Source organism: Neodiprion virginianus, chromosome 3 (assembly GCF_021901495.1).
Source record: "Neodiprion virginianus isolate iyNeoVirg1 chromosome 3, iyNeoVirg1.1, whole genome shotgun sequence".
NCBI classification, from domain to species: Eukaryota; Metazoa; Arthropoda; class Insecta; order Hymenoptera; family Diprionidae; genus Neodiprion; species Neodiprion virginianus.
The window spans coordinates 40,863,750-40,882,927 of NC_060879.1; the positions used below are offsets into that span (position 1 = coordinate 40,863,750).

General features: G+C 36.7%; 4 protein-coding genes across 9 annotated transcripts; 3 read left to right on the plus strand and 1 right to left on the minus strand.

Annotated features, from left to right (window-relative positions):
• Positions 1–377: 377 nt before the first annotated feature.
• LOC124301435 (protein-L-isoaspartate(D-aspartate) O-methyltransferase) lies at positions 378–5,400 on the plus strand. 2 transcript variants are annotated; one of them, XM_046756461.1, is made up of 5 exons: positions 378–631; positions 883–1,022; positions 1,330–1,555; positions 1,684–1,785; positions 5,331–5,400. In XM_046756461.1, the coding sequence occupies exons 1-5, from the start codon at positions 571–573 to the stop codon at positions 5,375–5,377; spliced, it is 576 nt and encodes a 191-aa protein (XP_046612417.1). In that variant the 5' UTR covers positions 378–570; the 3' UTR covers positions 5,378–5,400. The 2 variants fall into 2 exon arrangements, with proteins under 2 accessions (XP_046612417.1, XP_046612416.1); XM_046756460.1 differs by lacking the exon at positions 5,331–5,400 and adding an exon at positions 1,864–3,195 and having other exon boundaries at positions 381–631; positions 1,684–1,769.
• LOC124301428 (equilibrative nucleoside transporter 1) lies at positions 3,595–10,174 on the minus strand. 5 transcript variants are annotated; one of them, XM_046756445.1, is made up of 11 exons: positions 10,025–10,174; positions 8,359–8,523; positions 6,845–6,926; positions 6,281–6,459; positions 6,023–6,117; positions 5,749–5,799; positions 5,319–5,551; positions 4,403–4,658; positions 4,227–4,312; positions 3,826–4,025; positions 3,595–3,735 (listed from the first exon to the last, which is right to left on the minus strand). In XM_046756445.1, the coding sequence occupies exons 2-11, from the start codon at positions 8,499–8,501 to the stop codon at positions 3,624–3,626; spliced, it is 1,437 nt and encodes a 478-aa protein (XP_046612401.1). In that variant the 5' UTR covers positions 8,502–8,523; positions 10,025–10,174; the 3' UTR covers positions 3,595–3,623. The 5 variants fall into 5 exon arrangements, with proteins under 5 accessions (XP_046612401.1, XP_046612402.1, XP_046612400.1 ...); XM_046756446.1 differs by lacking the exon at positions 10,025–10,174 and adding an exon at positions 9,489–9,819; XM_046756444.1 differs by lacking the exon at positions 10,025–10,174 and adding an exon at positions 9,256–9,819.
• Positions 10,175–12,074: 1,900 nt separating this feature from the next.
• On the plus strand, positions 12,075–14,061 carry LOC124301040 (juvenile hormone acid O-methyltransferase-like). Its single transcript, XM_046755678.1, has 5 exons — positions 12,075–12,651; positions 12,730–12,901; positions 13,030–13,162; positions 13,245–13,392; positions 13,509–14,061. Exons 1-5 carry the CDS (start codon positions 12,465–12,467, stop codon positions 13,697–13,699), a joined length of 831 nt encoding a protein of 276 aa, XP_046611634.1. The 5' UTR covers positions 12,075–12,464; the 3' UTR covers positions 13,700–14,061.
• Positions 14,062–17,066: 3,005 nt separating this feature from the next.
• On the plus strand, positions 17,067–18,776 carry LOC124301038 (juvenile hormone acid O-methyltransferase-like). The gene is made up of 5 exons (XM_046755677.1): positions 17,067–17,361; positions 17,438–17,609; positions 17,738–17,870; positions 17,948–18,095; positions 18,228–18,776. The coding sequence occupies exons 1-5, from the start codon at positions 17,175–17,177 to the stop codon at positions 18,416–18,418; spliced, it is 831 nt and encodes a 276-aa protein (XP_046611633.1). The 5' UTR covers positions 17,067–17,174; the 3' UTR covers positions 18,419–18,776.
• Positions 18,777–19,178: the final 402 nt, after the last annotated feature.

Below are 19,178 nucleotides of genomic sequence, written 5' to 3' on the forward strand. Positions count from 1 at the left end.
TGCTACTTATTCGAATGGATTTTATATCCTTATTTGCGTAGTTTTGGTACAGAAATGGTATTTTATTACCATGCAATTTTAAGCGCCATATGCATCACGAGCCAGATGCTGGTAATTCAAAGCATGATACATGTATCGTAATTTGGAGATGAGGATTAGCGAAATTCGCGACGAAATGTTCGTTGTCAAATGATTTTTAGCAATGTACTTGAAGTTGAAAATTTCTTTTTTGAAAATTATCTCTTCCCACAAGCAACTCGTTATTTTCAATTTCACCGCTCACCCATTTGCGGCAAAAGTAGTTTAAAAAATGACCACCAGGCTGCAGTGCGTTTGAAATGAACGGAATTAATATTGAACAACACAATACAATTGGTGTCGCCATCTAGTATAAGTACCGTCACGTATTGCATACATCAAGGAGCGTCTTTCAACGACAACATAAAAACGTCAAGTTTATCGGGTGAAAAATGATTTGCCGCAAGTACTAGATGCAATGCGGAGCACTGTTTTCAAATTAAATCTACTAGACTTTTACTTTTATTCACGCTCTTTTATCCCGCCACGAAAATGTCTTGGCTCAGCCGATTTCACGGAAAGAACAACCACGAATTGGTTCAATATCTGAAAGGCAAGTTGAGCGAAATGTTATTCTGAATATTTACCTACATAGGTTATACACCACATTTTCAAATTTCGCGTCGATTAAAGAGTATCATGATGTACGAATTGGTATGGATTATCGCCTGCTTTGGCCTTAGCAAATATTTAATTTTACCAACGCGCAATTATTAACAACGACCCGTCCAATCATCTAAACTCACTACATATTTGTAAGCTGAAGATCTGTTTCTGAACAAAAAATTAATGTGAAATTTTTAGACTCGAAGATAATAAAAGCGGAACGAGTCGTCAAGGCTATGCAGTCTGTTGATAGAGGAAATTACACGAGCATTGGACAAGCCTACATTGACGCACCCCAAGGGATCGGCTATGGAGTGACAATCAGCGCACCCCACATGGTACATTATAAGAACAGAATGTTTTCCACCTCCGTCAAGCCATTTTTCTGCTTTATCGTGATCAAAACTTGACCAAGGTCAAGTGTATTATCAAATTCGATTTAATAACTGTCTTTATATTGTTCCAGAGCATTTGTAAATTGATTTACGTTGCTTCTAGATCGCAGCAGTAAATTCACCAAAATGATCAAACAACTTAGACTCACTCACTGAACAGAAAGCTTGCATAACAATTTTATTTTCTTCTTTCCTGGCTAGCTGTTTCCTTTGATTCATCGTCTAGTTTACTTTGAAATTTTACTTTCAGCATGGCTACGCACTGCAACTCCTTGAAGATAAACTCCAAGAGGGTGGAAAGGCACTGGACGTTGGCTCAGGCTCAGGGTACCTAACCGCATGCTTTGCTATGATGCTGGGTCCTGAAGGAGTCGCGATTGGTATAGAGCACATACCAGAATTGAAGGAGGCAGCTGTGAAAAATATCACAAGAGATAATCCTGAGCTACTAAGCAGCGGGCGGGTTAAACTAGTGGGTAATTAATCAAAAGATTCGTAATGACCCTGAAAAATTAAGACGTCAACATTATGACTCGTTTCATTGACTGTTCGACATTAAGATTTTCACATTTACTCTAAGTGGAAATGTTAACATTATTTTCAGTCGGCGATGGCAGGCTAGGCTGGCCCGAGGGTGGACCCTATGATGCAATACATGTTGGCGCAGCTGCAAAGGAAACACCTCAAGCTGTTAGTATACGTACCGGTATCCCTATTGCACAGATATTCCTTTTCTAACCAATCGACGTCTATTTTGATACGGACATCTCTTTCTTTCCCATAGTTGATAGATCAGTTGGCTCCTGGAGGTCGCCTCCTTGTGCCAGTGGGTGCAGAAAACTCAGATCAGACTCTGGTTCAATTTGACAAGTCGGATGATGGTAAAATACGACGTAAATCGTTAATGGGGGTCGTCTACGTTCCATTGACGGACAAAGAACGGCAAAAACGGTCATGGAAGTGATGTTATGTTCAATGAATCCGTGGTTGAATTAGTTTTTTTTTTTTTTATTCTAATTTCAATCGATCAATCGTGAATTATACTATTAAATCGGATTTATTTATTTTTTCGCGAAATTTGTGTACTATAATTTATCTTTACCCATGATATTTGAACTGTGTCGCCGAGAGCTGAAATTATCAATTAAATTTAAATTGCCTCTGTCTATGAAAATCTCGTACATATTCATCTTCGAGGGTGAGCTGCAGCTTTACCTTTTCAAATCACCCTACACAGTATTTATCAATCAATCGAATGTAGTAAATACATAGTGTACAATTTTCTATGCACCTCATGGGTCGAATAAAGTATAATCTTACGTTAAATATCAACTATTATTAGAAAAATTATATTTACCCAATCACGGATTATAATTCTTTTATTAATAACATACATAAAAATTTATCTGTTCTTATTTCTCTAGTGCTAAATTACTATAATTTCTTTTTCTTTTATCTACAATCATAAATAAGATCACTAAAAGTTTGTCTAACTGTACTGCATCGATCGAACGTAGAATCGGATCTAAAATATTACTATTTTACGATTTGACGTTCCTCAAATGATGCAACGTTACATTATTTTACACAAGTTTATGAATTTATTCATACGATATACATTTACTAATTGTTGACGGGTACACATCAAATATCGAGCTGCTGCGTTAACTTGAGTAGATTCTCGTTAAAACATTGTTCCACTGTGGAAATGTGCATTTTCAGGAGTTCTGTGATACGCAAATTTAGGTAAAATATCACGAATTTTGTAAAGTAGAATAAAAAAAAAAAAAAATAAAAACAAACAGAAACTCACTTGTACACGCAACACAATTTAAAAAGCATAATTTACTTTCATTTCGTTATGGTTGAAAAAAATCCGAAAATCACTGTTTAAAATTACAAATTTCATATACCTTATTACGTACAATCGGTACTCAGCTGAGTAAAAAATATTGAGATACCGAATATATTTTGAACCACAGTGAAACCCGTAAACTCCTATTTATCTCGTCATTTTTACAAATCGTGTAAATACATACACATAATCACGTAAAGATGATATTTGATTTGGTCGGTCATAAGCTTAGTACCCTATTTGTGCCGGCTTTGAACTAGATACGCGATAGAAAAAACACATATTACATACATAATCACCAAGTGACTAAATGAGTCAGCAAGAAATTACAATCATACAGTAAACTGGCTGTAAAAAATACGTTTTTCATATACCTAATTATGGAATGATGCCGCAGAGGTAGAAAACAGACTCAATACCTTTTTTGTAATAGATACGTATAACTGTATGCCACATTCATTTTTTACGCATTTCTGCTTTATTCTATCATAGCAATACTAATATTGGTATGGCAGTCTGTCTTAGGATGAAATTTTTTTCTCACATTTCCTTTTTTTGTTCTTACGTACAGTAAATGAACTCAAATACTTCAAATAATCATCACGAAAAACGATAATCATATCCAAAGTTCAGTTGATCATCAGGTCTTGGCAGTCTATTAAATACAGCAGTGTTCTTAAAAAAATTAATCACAGTAATTTCACCATCCCCAGGCTAACAACTGAACCTATTGTTAACCCTGCGCCCAAAAAGGCACCCATCATTGCAGAGGCAACTTCTTTTTCCTCGGGTTCGACGACGCTGTGACAAACCGAAAACAAAATATAAGATAACAAAGTTTGTGTTTTTGAACATCGCATTTCAACGGTAAATGAATTTCCCTGTACTTACAGCGGCGTTAATATCAGAACAATGTTGCAAAGGTAACCGTTGGTGAAGGCAAAGCACATGGTTATCAGGATGTAATCGATGTCGTCAGTTATGTAAACGGGAAGATGATGTCTGGGATGTGCATTGCACACCATAATCGCTGGTACGAAAAGAGCTCGTATGATGCTCAGGAAAATCACTACCCATGGCTTGTTCTTTGGCTAGGCGAAAATAAAAAACAACACAAATTACTTGAAGTGTTTCCAGTAGATACACAACAAGAAAAAAACAGTATCACTTTTGTTATGAGGCGATTAAAGAGGCATAGAAGCCGAATCGAGATTTATAATTTGAAAAATATATAATATGCATCAAACGTGAAATTTTATATCCTTACTATACGTAGACAATATCACATTTACCCATTCTAAAATTCCTGCCAATATTCTCCCTGCGTAGTCGCCTATACTGAATAAAAGGTAGGCAACTACCGGGATGAAGTATATATCTGAAACGAAACAAGATATATAGTATTGCAGTATTAAAAATGATACCGAGGTGAACCAGCCGCAAGGAAATGATTGGAAGAGTAATTTACCATTCCATGCATGACCTTGTCCTTTATTTTGACTGTCTACGAGTACAGTAACTGCAGGATAAACAGATATGGTAACTAAGAATGTAATCGCTTCGCTTAGACCGTAATGCCAGATCTTTTTGAAAATCTTGAAGTAAGATATCGCTCCCTCGTCATAACCGACATCCTGGGAATTTCCACCAGCAATATGGTTATCTCTGTCAGATGCGATTAACGACTCTGAAGGTTCTTTAAGCATGTGGTACTTGAAAAACACCTGTGAAAATATGTCAATGAATCACATATCGCTAATGGAATATGAGTCGATAAAATTTGCCAACAAGTATTCACTGCATGATGATTCATGAGGTGTGCAATATAACTTCTGAATGTAGAAGGGCTTGCTGCATTAATTATAGGTATATCCTTATGAGTGATATAGACATCTACAGCAGGTGAAAATATATCAATTGATCTTTTAGAGAAAAAATATATGGATATTATCTGCTCGTCACAGTTCTGACGGCTGCAGAATACTAGAGCTGAACTGATTGCATAACATCTGGTACGAGGATTTACATGGGTACTACATCAATCAAAGAGGAACATATGTATAAAATACACGGATAATCAAAAACCGCTTATCGTATTATAACTCTGAAACAGCTGCTAATCGTCGGTATTATGTCGTATAAAATGATTCCAACACGCGAAATACCACTTGCATGAATAATACAATTTTACAATTGACGCAATTGCATTATTGAAAGTTTTCGCGAATACCATATTCAATAAGGTGATACAAAATGTTTTCCATCCTCTAGACGTTATCTGAATCTATTTTATACGTTGTTTAATTCCTATTTTGCAAATTGAATCCGTAATTCGCCAGTTTGAATAATTAATCAAACGAAAGATAATGAAATTTTTTTCTTACTGCTTTCTCAAGGATCATGTAAGCAACTAAGGAGAGAAACAGCATCGCATCTCCTATGATGAAGTACACCAGACCCGAGAGAACGGGACTGGCGCCTATCCAGAGGGATCCGATTTCGGCGAGAGCTGTGAAAATTCCGCCTAAAGCTTGGCCACCCATCATCGCCGTTATGTAGCCAGACGAAAATCGCCCTGCTATCCCCATTAAACTTCCTCCGAAAATAGCACAGGAAGCTGAAATTGAACGACACATTCTTCTACAATAATTTATGTGATTGTGAACTAATCCTTATTATCTAAAAGTGAATCATACTTGATTATGAGCCGCTTTATTTCCTTGGCAAAATTTTTCTAAAGGTAAACGTAAATTGCACGACATTAGAATTTTCAAATTTGCAAAAATTTTGTTTGATTATCACAATCATACGTACCATTGATAGCTGCAACGGTTGTTAACGTGATTATGAAGAATAAATTCTGCCCTGTAATTAAAACGATTTAACATTATTAAACACGATAAATTGAGAATACTAAATAACGTAAGTATTTCACTACAATTCAGATGCAAAGAATATTTATTTCGGAAAAACGCGCCAATCTTTTCGAACTCGAAAAATAAACACGTGAAACACTCTGTTATTGTTACACTTAGATGACTAATTGTCACGCGATTACAATAACTATAATATAATAAACAGCACTCACATTCATCTGTGTTGACCTTGATAAGTGCCGTTGTTATGAGAAACAACAGGAACACTATGAACTGAGAACCGACCATCCGCATCCTCAGAGACATTCTGCGAATAAAATATTTCAGGATTAATAAATTTAATGTTTTTTCCGTGGATTAGGAGATTTTATTCCCTCGTTTCGTGCAAAGTATTTTTTCTTCTCGCTTCAAGAGGCGACCAATATCCGTATTATTTCAATCTTTCTCTAACACGTGAACTTCTCATTTACTTTTTGCTTATGAACGTGTTGACCACCAGGAAAAGCGTATTTGGTATCGCGCTAGCCACGCTGAGATAGGATGTGAAACTCGCCTGGAGATCATTTCTCTTCTCTAAATTTTCGGTGTGAGTGTAATTATGCCTCCCGGTATTGTTTACATGGATTTCTCTGAACTTGTACATCCAGTACTGAAATATAAACAAAAACGCTTTTGATTAATTAAATTAGGATATGGCCTCCTTGTTTATACCCATCAATTGTATCCTGATACGTCTAACGCCTTCGAAAATTGATACTGAGATCCCACAGTGACAAGTCCAGATAAGAACATTCATCGTCTTGACCATGGCTTTGTACGATAATGTCTGCAGCGTACGCAATTGATGTATAAGCTTAATCATCGCGGGACCAAGTTGCAATGATAAACAGTAGCTGATTGAATTGCGACTGGTAGGTCATAATTCAATAAACTTTGCTATTTCGAACTTATTTTACCTTATAGAAAAGGGTAGAAAAATAAAGTATAGATACGTTCGTATGTCGTGTATGTGTCATCAAAATTAAATTACTCACATCATTAGCAGTGACGAAAAAACTCCACGGTATCAGTGTGTTCATTCCGAGGAAGTAAAAAATTATATACGCCAACTTGTATCTGTAAAATAAGAAGCAAAAACGCGGATAAATTACGCGTACTTTGGTTTATTGGATTATGCGCAATCGCATAACTAGGTCATTACAACCCATTCTGTTATTACTTGTAATTTCTTCGGTGATATCATCTCGCGACTAGAGAAAGATCAATATGAATTCTTAACGTATCAATAAATACGTTATAGAAAATTTCGTGATATAATTTGAAAGTGAAATTTTTCAACTGCTGTCACCGCAGGTTTCAAATATCTACCGATTGGCTGTAGCCGTATGACGTCACCCGCTGTAGTGACGCTATCTTTATGGCCTTCGAATGAAATTATAATAACGACGATTCATAAGCATGCAATTGCGAAAATAGCGCCAGAATTCAAGCTTGCAAAAGCTGTCATATTTTTCCCAGAATACGTTTCGAATTTGCAATAATCTTTTGAAAAATCAACGAAACTTAATAATGTTTAATTTTCCGAAATTGAATTGAAATTTGCCAACGTCTAGAAATGCTTTTTTAAAATCAGAAATAAACCCGCGCCTGTGAATCAGATTCAACTGAAAAATTTGGTATAAGGGGACAGTTGTCCGTACAACAAATTAATTAATACGGAGAAACATGATATAACTCTAAAGTCAGTGTCAGTTAATATTTCCACACAATGATCCGTTGTATCAGAGCCGAGCTGAATTCTAAGATTATACGCGAAGCTGCTGTGATACTTAATAAAAGTATGAATATCAGAGCTGTGCAATGAGATTGTTTTGAATATGCATTGAACCATTGAATTTTTGCACCGAAATTTAAAATGACAGTTGTGATATTTCAGCCCACTACATCACAATTCATATGTAATAACATTCGATACAATTCACAGAAGCCTTTGCGAATTCAGAACATAACAATAAAAAGGAGCTGTAAGGAAATGATATGCAGAAAGCAATGTGAAATTTTTGTTTCTTCAGCGAGCTGAAGCAAATCCAGCACTCGTATGACGTGTAATTTCGGCGGAAATTATCTTTGCCGTTTCTTTTTTTTTTGTCTATGTACGCTCCACTGAAGATGTCAAACTTTTATCATTCGGTTTTGTGGTTTCGGAAATTACACGCGAATACAATCAAATAATCAGACAATCATCTTCCAATGTTATTTCAATGTGTTTATCGGTTTAAGTCCGATAAACTAGCCTAGAAGCCATATGAGTTCTGATTTAGTGCAGTAAACAGACGAAAAATGATATTTTTGTATACGCAAATACAGCAGCAAGTCCTTAGTTAAGGTCATTAAATAAACCCCTATATATTATATGAAAGCTGGTATATCCATACAGCTATTATCAGGGCCTTGAATAAAGAGCGTAAAAGTAAAATCTGCAAATTTTCGGGGAAAATTTCCCTCGTCGGTACGATAAAAGCTCATATAATCAAGTAAGTGTGATTACTTGTCCAAAGGTTCATGTGGCTTCAAAAGCGGTTTTTCATCCCTTATGACGACACTAGGGTCGTCAACTTCGGTCAAATCATCTTCGAATTCGCTATCGCTAACTCCCGCCAGCAAGGGACGCCTGTTGATTGAATATGACATCGCGTGCTTGCGACGGTATAATCTGAAAGAAACAAGCATTTCGGCCATACACCACAAGTATACCGTAATATAATTAGCTGTGGGTAATCACGATAACGAGCGGATAAATAAACGGACCGAACGTGAACTCGTTCCTAATAACAATCGTAGGTGATGGGAGAAAATCGGTGGTCTATAGATGCGTCAGAAGATATGAGGCTGAAGTTAGTAACGTTAGCGTAACGAAACGTTGGGGGAGAGAGAAAATTACTATTTTGCAATTTTCTAGTGACTTTGAAGTGGCCAAGCTTTGAAAATATGAATAACCCCTTAGCGCTACTATAATTTACTGCATTTCAGATTCCTACGAAACGAGAATCAGTATAATAACGTTACTAACTTAAGTTACTTAAGCCACATATCGGAAAAGCCGCGTTTTGAAGTCAATTGAGAAACAAATTATGCAAGTACAACAAGCGGTAATTACCGTTTGTCTAGCAAGTAAGAAAAAAAGGTAACGAGACCTTGAATAATTGGTTAGGACAAAAGGAAGGCGACAATGAAAGGAAAAAACTATAAAACCTATAACACAATGCGAGAAAAACAAATCAACGCCGCAGAGGTGCATTAGCTCCAAAGCAAATTCCTCGATCCCGCGTGAATAAATTGAAACGAAAATTGTCCGTTACAGGAATGAATTTGAAAAAAATAATCAAAGGAGATTGGGATTTACCTGAGATAATATTCCTTAACCGGAGAACCAATTAAAACTTACGTAATTTCGAGTAGCGATATGTAGTTTCTTTGTTTTTTAAACACAAGTATAAAAAAAAAGGAAAAAAAAGAAATAAATAAATAAACGATGCTCGGACAAAACTAAGACCCGTAAAAAATTTCCCCAATCGTCAAATGCTTGTTACCGTTCCAATTCTACATTAATGTTTCACTTGTACACACGCGCCTGCCCCTATCCACGTCATGAAATGACAGCGTCAGCCGTCAGACTACCTTCGAATTCGACCATGCCTGCTGTCTTTTGTACTTATGTACACTCTACAGTTGTCAGACCGAGCGAGACTTGTCACTGCAATAACAAACGACGAATGACTACCGAGCCACCGTAGATTGCTCGTGGACGAGTGAAAGGGCGTTGAATTGATATTGAGCGATAAGAAGACCTCGGAGATTAAGTCGAAATCCGTCAGCTGGCTAGCAGACGAACTTTACCAGCTTCCGCTTTATTGTTACTGCTCTCGCTATCCCGTTGAACCCGAATTTCCGTACTTTCTGCTCGAAGAAAGATTATTTACTGTATCTAGTGGCGTAGCTCGACGTTTTACAGCTCTGCGCAAGATGGCGTAGCCTCAGCGCTTTCCCGTCAAATGTTCAAAACTAAGAGCGACGCCACTGCGCAAAGAATATTAACGTTACAGTAATTGTCCATATGTTTTGGACTTCCCGCTCACGAAGCATCGTGTTCGTCAAATGAGAACTGATTGATTAACCTTTGAATAATATCACTGTAAACGAGAGAATTTCCGCACCTGAAATGCAGTTTTTTGCACCTTGTATCATTGAGTACGCGTCCTATTTTTGTAGCGTATGATAATGCACTTTCTTGCTGTAGCGAGGTTTAGATATGGTAGGTACTGTTTTTCTTTCTGGTTTGCGTCCGTGCTGTTGCGTCATGTCGTTGCACGTTTTTGTCACAGATAGCACTACTTCGTAACGTGGAATATGAGATTACGAATAAGAACGGACGCGAATTAATTCTCTTCAATTCTTAGGGAAGAGAAAAAGAAATAGCGACCCCTTCATCGATATGCTGAAATAAATCGACTAATTAAAAATTTGAAGATGAATCGAGATGAATCAATATCACGATTTTTGCGAATAATCAGCCGCGTTGACTGAAGATATATCGTCTTCTGCATTCTTTCTTGCACCCGCAACCCAATCTGGCAACTGGTCGGTATGTAGAGGCAACAGGAATCGATGTTACCACCACTAACCGCGTGTTCCCAAACAATGCGGAGTCGAATATTATTATGGGTATGGAATGACGAACGGGAACAGACTAAAATAACCTCGTAAGAACGCCGTATACTTTTTGACCAAGCAAATTCATTTGACGATGAGTCAAATTCAGAAATGTTAATGCAACTCCATCATATAGACAAAAATAATGTCATGTGAATATACGCGCAATAAACATACACCTGACCCACTGTAAATATGGTTAAAAATCGTTTCTTCATGCAAACGATAGGAGAAATAGTCCCCAGAAGATTGAAAATGAAAGTGTACGATCTTGGGATCGAATAAAGCTATCAGACGAAGCTGAATATTTAAACGAATGAGATCAAAATTAACACCATTTAGTTAGTTGAAATTTTAGTAAAACGTACTGCACGTGCAAAATACTTGTCTCCTTCGGAGGATATGTTCATATTGAATAGAGGAAGAGTGCCCCCGTGACAGAATGGCGAAAATCGAACTGTATCGGGCTATTCTTTAGTATTAAAATTTTAAATTGCATGACTTTAAGTAGAGGTTTGAGTAATACACGGAGTGCACATTTCTGATGTTTCTCAGATTTTGTGCATAGTTCTGAGAGCAAAAACATGTTTCCAACAATCAGTGGCAATAGCTAGCGTTGATAATTTTTGTCAAAGTTGAGCAAGGAATCGTTGAACGCAAAAGACTCTAAGTTTCCGAAAGATTTTGCAGCCGGCTTCTACTTTTTCTGATACATGTATCAAATTCCAAAGCCACATGCCTATACTTTCTTTAAGGTATTTTTGGTCACATTTCCAATAAGTTGTATTACTGAAAGACAGCGTTAACAGCTTATCAAAGTATGAAATAAATCCGCAAGACTTTTATCCTTCATTCTGGTTAATTTGTAACGAACCGCATGATAGATTCGTTTTCATTATTCATTGTCATATGTATTCAAGAACTTGCGAACTAATTTTTCTTAATTACACCCAATTGCCGTGTCCAAATTTTTGAAAAACTCTTAAAATAGGCCTTCGACATATATTCAACGTACTTCTAGCAAAGAAAAAGATGTTTCAGAAATTTTCGGTTAGTTTCAAAACTTGAGACGTTGAATTTTTTGAATTCATAATTTCAAAAATTCTCACTAAGCAAAAAAAAACTTCTCCACAGGAACATTCCTGAAACGATTAGAGCTGAAAATGAAGAAGTTCAAAATTTTCTCAAAATATTTGCAGCTCAAAGTTGATTACGTTAAAAATTATGAAAAAATAAATTGAGCATCTTAGAGATCCGTCTGATATTTTCAGGTAAATATAAACGATACATATTCATGTATTTGATTGACATTTATTTTTTCGTCGCATAATTTCGGCATACATAATATTTCTTGTACGGGATTTTCTCTACTTTTCAGTTTCTCGATGAAAACAGTACGTTTTGCACGCGATAGTTGTTGGTTATGATGAACTTCTCTTACCGACATGGTCAGCTTAGTATTAATATAATTATTTTATTATAAAAGTTGTAATTAGTATCCCGACAGAAGGCAACGAAACAACAAGAACAGAAATTAGCCAGCTGTGTAATACATAAAATGTATTGTACGTAGTACGTAGTACGTAGACATGTCGCTGTCAACTCTTAATAACGCCGAAGTGGCTATGACGCGATAAGAAAATTGTGTAATATTCTAAACTACAGAAAGAAACTACTGTATTGTGGTATATTATTACATATATTACAAGCTTAAAGATAAAATCAAGAACAAGCTACTGCTGTCGGTTTCGAGAGTAGCTGCAGGTGGGGGAAGACCCGATAATATGCAGGTGAAGAAAAACAAAAGAATGGTGATCATCAGTTAACTTATAAGGCGTAACAATTGCCAAATGGCCAACTGTGAATAGGCGACCGTTGTTATAATTACGCAGTGTTGAATAGATCGATCCATCAAAGTAATAAAAAGCGAAAATTTTCCGAATAATGAACAAACCGGAATTGTACATAAAAGCTAATAACCCACAGCGGAACGATGCTGATGATATTTCTGATGAGTTCGAGGAGGTTATTAGAAAAATGTCCGGACGTTGCCTGGACATTGGATCTGGACCTGGAGACGTGGTGATGGATTTCATATTGCCAAAGCTGAACCCGAATGCTACCATTGTCTGTGAGTTTGTTGCCGCCTGTATAAATTGTGCGAGAACAGTTGCAGGGGGATTAAAGTTAACGTAAAAATGCGACACAGGTTCAGACATTTCCGAAGCCGTGGTGAAGTTTGGAAAGGATACGTACGGGGGAAACAGTCGGGTGAATTTCGTCAAACTGGACATCCAGACTCCGAATTTACCAAGGAATCTAGTCGGACGATTTGATCATGTCACTTCGTTCTACTGTTTACATTGGTGCCAGGATATGCGGTAAGAGCTTCTCCTCTTTTGAAATCAATCAGAATTTGTTCAATCGATTATACCACGTATCTTATTTTATTTTGTACAAGATACTCCTGGCTGGTGAAAAATTCTCAGTCACATACATCTGTTTACAGGCAAGTGTTTGACAACATTTATAACTTACTTCAACCTGGTGGAACTTCCCTTTTAGTATTTGCGGCTAATCACCCTAGCCTGGATGCTTACAAGGTCTTGGCAGCCACGACTTGTTACAAGCCCTACATGACGGTATAAATGCGCAAACTAAGTATATTTTCAACTAAAAGCTAATTTCATTTCATTTTCACTGAGTTTTCGAAATTTTGAACAGGACGCAGACCGTTACATCCCGTTTTATCAGCACACTGACCAGCAACGCAAAACTCTGAAGACCTTACTAAAAGAAGTTGGATTTGAAGTTTGCCATTGCAGCCGCAGAGAGAAAAGTTACGTTTTCGATAAACTGGAGGAATTAAGCCGTGAGATATCTTCTTCCTTTTTATAGCACGCAATTATGCATAAATTATCTGCGACAATATTACGTGAAATTGCGTAAATAGTAGGGGAATTTAGTAAGCAGAGTTTACTGTTCCAGAATACATGCTCGCTGTGGATTCGTTCATAGACAGAATGCCGATGGATCTAAGAGATGAGTACAAAAAAGATTTGGTCAAAGAAGTTGCAAGACAACAATTTATATTAAACCAGAATCCAAGTAACGAAGATATCTACAGTGTATTGTCTGTATATTATTTGTTCGTAGTTTACATAAGAAAGCCTTTGTAAGAACGATATTATCACTAGAGATTATAATGAAACCAGAATCAATTATCTGAAGCATGGAAGAATACAAATTGTAAAATATAATCGCACATACCTATAACTACGAAATAATAATGTTTCGATCCCAACGAAATATCAATTTACTCAGTTTTGAACTCTGATCATCTCCTAACGAATACGACAAGGAATGTTTCCTTGAATTTAATAAATCAGTACTCTCAATGCAGCGAATAAAGATCGTGTTCGCGCCTAGTGAGCTAGGCTGAAACAGTACGAGGGCTGCTCCCTGTACCAAAGCCAATAGCATATTTTTCGACTGGCTCCAGTCAAGCACCTTCCACAAGATTATGCAGCTTAATCGAAGGGCTGTTTCCCATACTGTTAAGACCGTTTCTTATACCATTCCTATATTAGACTAGGAGAGCTCTCTTAGACTAATGACAAATTAAGTTAGGAACTAAGGTATTAATTCTTGTAGTATTCACCCTGTAAGAAATCAGATCTTGTCTCACCTTTGTGAGTCCTTTATCAATAAATTCACTATCATCAGCTGGTTTGCTTGGATTTTTACCTCTACACCGTGAGGGTTTTTACGTCCAATTACTTTATTATTATTCGAACGTCGACTACTCATTCCCTTCCGAATTCCCCCTTTTCGTGGTGTAAATCAAAACAGATTAACTAAATGGTCTGCTGGAGAAGGAGTCATTACTTGAGACAAAGGAGAAAGGAGGACGAAATCGCATCAAATTATCAAAAACAAAAGCAGGGCCACTGCCCAAAGAATATTAACTGCACAGTATTTATCCCTACGTGTTTTGGATTTTCATTTCTGAAGTAGCGTGTGCATCGAATCAGAGCTGAATCATTGACCTTTGAATAATCGTACTTTAAACGAAATAATTTTTCTGCACTTACAGTTCATTCTTTTGCATCCTGCATGGCGTTATAATGAAATTTAGATAATGTGTATAGGTACTGGTGTTTGCTCAAGTTTGCGTCTACTACGCTACTGCGTTATTTCTGTGTCGTTTTTACTTTTTTCTTTATTGATTATGTATATTCAGAAGAATGGTTTAATGTTAAATGCGTGCTTCTTTCACAGAATGGACAGTGAGTTACTGGCTTACAAGTGGTTGTCTGTACCGTGTGATCAGTAACTTGGATAACGACACAATTTCGTTGTAGGTACGTTTTTGTCAATTCCAAATTGGAAATATTTTAGATTGAGATGAATCAAACTTCATCAAGATCTCAAGCCATTTTTCAAAGATTTCGAAATTAAACAAATCGAGGTGAATCAATGTCATAACTGCTGTGGATAATCAGCAGTAATTGAGCAAAGGTAATAAACAATTTAGTATCTCGACAGAAGGCAGCGAAACAACTACAAAAACGGAAAGTAGCCGATTATATAATACATAAAATGTATTTACACAGCAGGTACGATACATCAGTTTTTCAAGAATGAATACACGACAATATTGATGATAAATATATGTGACAGCATATTATATTACTTCAAACACGTCGGTGTACGTCGCTGTCAACTGTTGATAACACCCAAATGACCCTGAAGCGATAACAAAATTGTGCAATTTTCCAATCGATAAAGAACTACAGGTATACAGGAGGACAGTGATTCCTAGATGGCTAATTTTGCGGCCGAGTCCATCACGTTCGCAATGTCGAATCAGCCCGCAGCAATCCATTTGAATTTTAAATTACATATTGGGTTCCGCTACGTTTACGAAGATATAGCCTATAATTTGCGGCTATAACGGAAGCGGAGCTTTAACGAAGGCGAAGGTGGATTAATTGATTAGAAAAATAAACTACAAGTCAACAGCAATGTCTTCTTCAATTATATCTAATTTACTAATTACCACACCAGGTAAACAAAATCATTAAGTTAGTTCAACAAATATCAAATTACATCCATTAATTATTTATTTAACAAGAGATCAAATTTACAAAATTAAACCAGATCCACTGACAAGTTGTTCACTTGGTACCGAACCAGGAGGAAGCGCCAGATAAGCACAATCTTGTGTTCACTTTCCGCCACAATGGAGGATCCTCGGTCAGTTGGATAAATATAAATTTACCAATTATTTTCATATCGTAACCCGCGTTCTTCATCGCTGTTGTCTGTTGGTATGTTTGCCAGATTAGAGCGAATACCCGGCAGAAGTACAATTTGAAAACTGTAGTGCTTGATTCGTTTTCGATTATACCTCGATCTACTCTAGATTTCTGTATGTGTCGCATGTTACAAAACTTCCGTTACACCTCCGCGTGAAAAGTTGTGGAGGCGAATGGGATGCAGATCCAGAGGTTCAATTTCACGCGGAAGTTCCGCACCAGAGGCGAAGCTCCGTTACAATCCTGGTTCAGAAGTTCAGGAGGTAAATTTCAGCATTGTCAGAAATTCGTGACAAGTATTAAAAAGTTTTGATGAACGAATACGTAGCTTGTAACAAGCAGCTCTTATTTACTGCTTGCAGCTGTAAGGGATTGAATACAGTTACCAAAAACTGCCAAGTCGCACAAATTCAAATCAACGTATCAGAGGGATAATAGACATACATACTATCTCAAAATGCGACCGTGAAAATCGTTCATTCATATAGAAATTGGTGAACAGTTTTTCAAATATACAAATGTCGTCATGTGAATCGAAGTATCTTTTTCGATTCGATTTTTGTCACCCTTTAGTTACTTGTTTAGTTTGTTACCTTCTAAAGCAAATGTTGAAACTAATACAGCTGCGACCAAGGATGAAGGAGGACAAAATGAATACATAAATTGAATATAATTTGGATGTATTCAAGGTGCCATAGAGTCTCGAACTGTATACAGAGTTGTTATGATACAAGAGTAGCTACTCCGACGACACTCATGTAACGATTGACCTCTTATTTCTTCAGCTCATTCTCACACCTCTATCACACACGCATACACAAAAGCTTACCAACTTTTATCTTGGTCTCAAAATTTTCGTTTCTCAACAAAAAATTGATGAGAAAAACACTAGTGTTTATGGCAACAGTAAAAATCAAACCGTGATTTCAAATTTGGTGAGAATAGTTTTTTTTCTGTACACTCTACACAATACTTGAAATTAAAAAAAATTGTTCCTCATATGTTTGTGCTGTCTGGGTTACATAGGCTTCATTCGCCGAAAATAAATAGTGATTAGACATAAATTATGATGTACTGCCAGTTCAGAGATAAATAAAAGACAAGCGACTGCGGATGTTTCCGTGACCGGAAGGGGGGTGAGATGTGGTATAAATGTACACAAATGAAAAAAACCAAAAAAAAAAAAATCAACACAGAAGAATGAAGACCATTAGTCAGCTTGCAAAGCTTTCATATCGAGGTACGGCCGGCTATAGATAGGCGACCGTTGTTATACCGCGGTCTGAAATAAAACAATTTAATAGAGTCATATAAAGCAGAAGGTTTCGGAATCATGGATAGACCGGAATTGTACATAAAAACTAATAGATCACAGCGGAACGACGCTAGTAATATTACCGCCGAGTTCAGGGAGGAACTTAAACAAATGTCTGGACGTTGCCTGGATATTGGATCTGGACCTGGAGACGTAGTGGTGGATTTCATATTGCCAAGGATCAACCCGAATGCTACCATTGTCTGTGAGTGTTGCCGCCTGTATAAACTGTGCGATAACAGTTGCAGGGGGATTAAAGTTAACGTAAAAATGCGACACAGGTTCAGACATTTCTGAGGCCATGGTGAAGTATGGAACGGATAAGTACGGGGGAATCGACCGGATGACTTACATCAAACTGGACATCGAGACTCCGAATTTACCGAGCAATCTAGTCCAACAATTTAATCATATCACCTCGTTTTACTGTTTACATTGGTGCCAGAATATGCGGTGAGAGTTTCTCCCTCCTCGAAATAAATTAGAATTTATTCAATCGATTATATCACGTATCTAATTTTGTTGTACAAGATATTCCTAAGTTCGGTGAAAAGCTCTCAGTTACATAAATCTGTTTACAGGAAAGTTTTTGAAAACATTTTCAACTTGCTTCGACCCGGCGGAACTTGTTTTTTACTGTTTGTGGCCAATGATGCCAGCATGAATGCTTACAAAACCTTGGCAGCCATGCCGAGTTACAAGCCATACATGACGGTATAAATGATCCACTATTTTTTCACCTAGAAGCTAATTTCACATCATTTTCACTGAGTTTTTGTGATTTTGAATAGGACGCAGAAAATTACATCCCGTTTTACCAGCACCCTGACCGGCAAGACAAAACTCCGAAGATATTACTACAAGAAATTGGGTTTGAAGTCTGCCATTGCAGCCGCAGACAGAAAAGTGTCGTTTTCGATAAACCGGAGGCATTCAGCGGTAAGATATTTTCTTCCTTTATATGTATAAGTATAACACGATATATTACGATATTATGCATAAATTATTTGTGACAATATTGCGTAAGTATAAATAGTAGGGAAATTTCGTAATTAAAGTTTACTGTTTCAGATTTCGTGCTCTCTGGGAATCCGTTCGTAGAACGAATGCCGATGCATCTAAGAGGTCATTACAAGAAAGATTTGGTCAAGGAAGTTGCGAAACATCAAATTATATTCAGCCAGGATCCGAATAACAGAGATCTCTACAGTGTATTATATATATATTATTTATTCGTAGTTTACATGAAAAAGCCTTTTTAAGAACGACATTATCACCATAAAGTAAAATATAAAATTACCGTGAAGAAAGCTTATAATGAAACAAGAATCAATTATCTGAAACACAGAAAAATACAATTTGTAAAGTATAATCGTACATACCTATAACTGTGAAATAAAAGTGTGTCTATTTCAAGGAAATATTAATTTACGTAGTTTTGATCAGGTTATCTTGATTACTATAAAAATAAGGTACTATTTGTAACAATCAATCATTTTCAAAGTATCAACGCAGTAAACATTTTTTCTCCTAAGATCTTCTTGTTTTCCAATGGAACCAAGAAGAATGACTTCGTACAAAGAACCGTAGCTGAAGCAGAATAAAATACACTTTACGAAATGACGATGTACAATATGTACAAATGCACTGAACGAAACATTTCAATCTCACGAATACATTCATTTGTTCGATGGCGCACTAAATTTTTGAAAATTTGGCACGCCACCCCCTTTAATTTAAATGAAGCGCGTCAAAAAAGAGAGCCGCACGACTAACTTACGAATAATTAACGGCAAATTATGCAATAGTCTGAATTCACATTCTCGACGATTGGCGTGTCAAGGTCATATACCTCAATCTCATTCAATCTTTTGGTTATTCGACCGCTGTTCGTGTATTAATTAGCGAATGTAAATTAATTAAGAACACACTGATTAAATCATCTGTGTGAATCTGAGCACGACCATTTGGATTCCGGAGCGTTCGTTGATCACGTGACTCCCTTTACGCTGCACGAATTGA

Coding starts and splice junctions, on each gene's coding strand:
- LOC124301435 (XM_046756460.1), top strand. CDS start 571: ATGTCTTGGCTCAGCCGATTTCACGGAAAGAACAACCACGAATTGGTT. Junction 1,023..1,329: donor CAATCAGCGCACCCCACATG/GTACATTATAAG, acceptor TTTTACTTTCAG/CATGGCTACGCACTGCAACT. Junction 1,770..1,863: donor CAAAGGAAACACCTCAAGCT/GTTAGTATACGT, acceptor TCTTTCCCATAG/TTGATAGATCAGTTGGCTCC.
- LOC124301428 (XM_046756445.1), bottom strand. CDS start 8,501: ATGTCATATTCAATCAACAGGCGTCCCTTGCTGGCGGGAGTTAGCGAT. Junction 5,552..5,748: donor AACCGTTGCAGCTATCAATG/GTACGTATGATT, acceptor GTTCAATTTCAG/CTTCCTGTGCTATTTTCGGA. Junction 4,026..4,226: donor TGGCAGGAATTTTAGAATGG/GTAAATGTGATA, acceptor ATTTTCGCCTAG/CCAAAGAACAAGCCATGGGT.
- LOC124301040 (XM_046755678.1), top strand. CDS start 12,465: ATGAACAAACCGGAATTGTACATAAAAGCTAATAACCCACAGCGGAAC. Junction 12,652..12,729: donor CCCGAATGCTACCATTGTCT/GTGAGTTTGTTG, acceptor AATGCGACACAG/GTTCAGACATTTCCGAAGCC. Junction 12,902..13,029: donor CATTGGTGCCAGGATATGCG/GTAAGAGCTTCT, acceptor ATCTGTTTACAG/GCAAGTGTTTGACAACATTT.
- LOC124301038 (XM_046755677.1), top strand. CDS start 17,175: ATGGATAGACCGGAATTGTACATAAAAACTAATAGATCACAGCGGAAC. Junction 17,362..17,437: donor CCCGAATGCTACCATTGTCT/GTGAGTGTTGCC, acceptor AATGCGACACAG/GTTCAGACATTTCTGAGGCC. Junction 18,096..18,227: donor TAAACCGGAGGCATTCAGCG/GTAAGATATTTT, acceptor TTACTGTTTCAG/ATTTCGTGCTCTCTGGGAAT.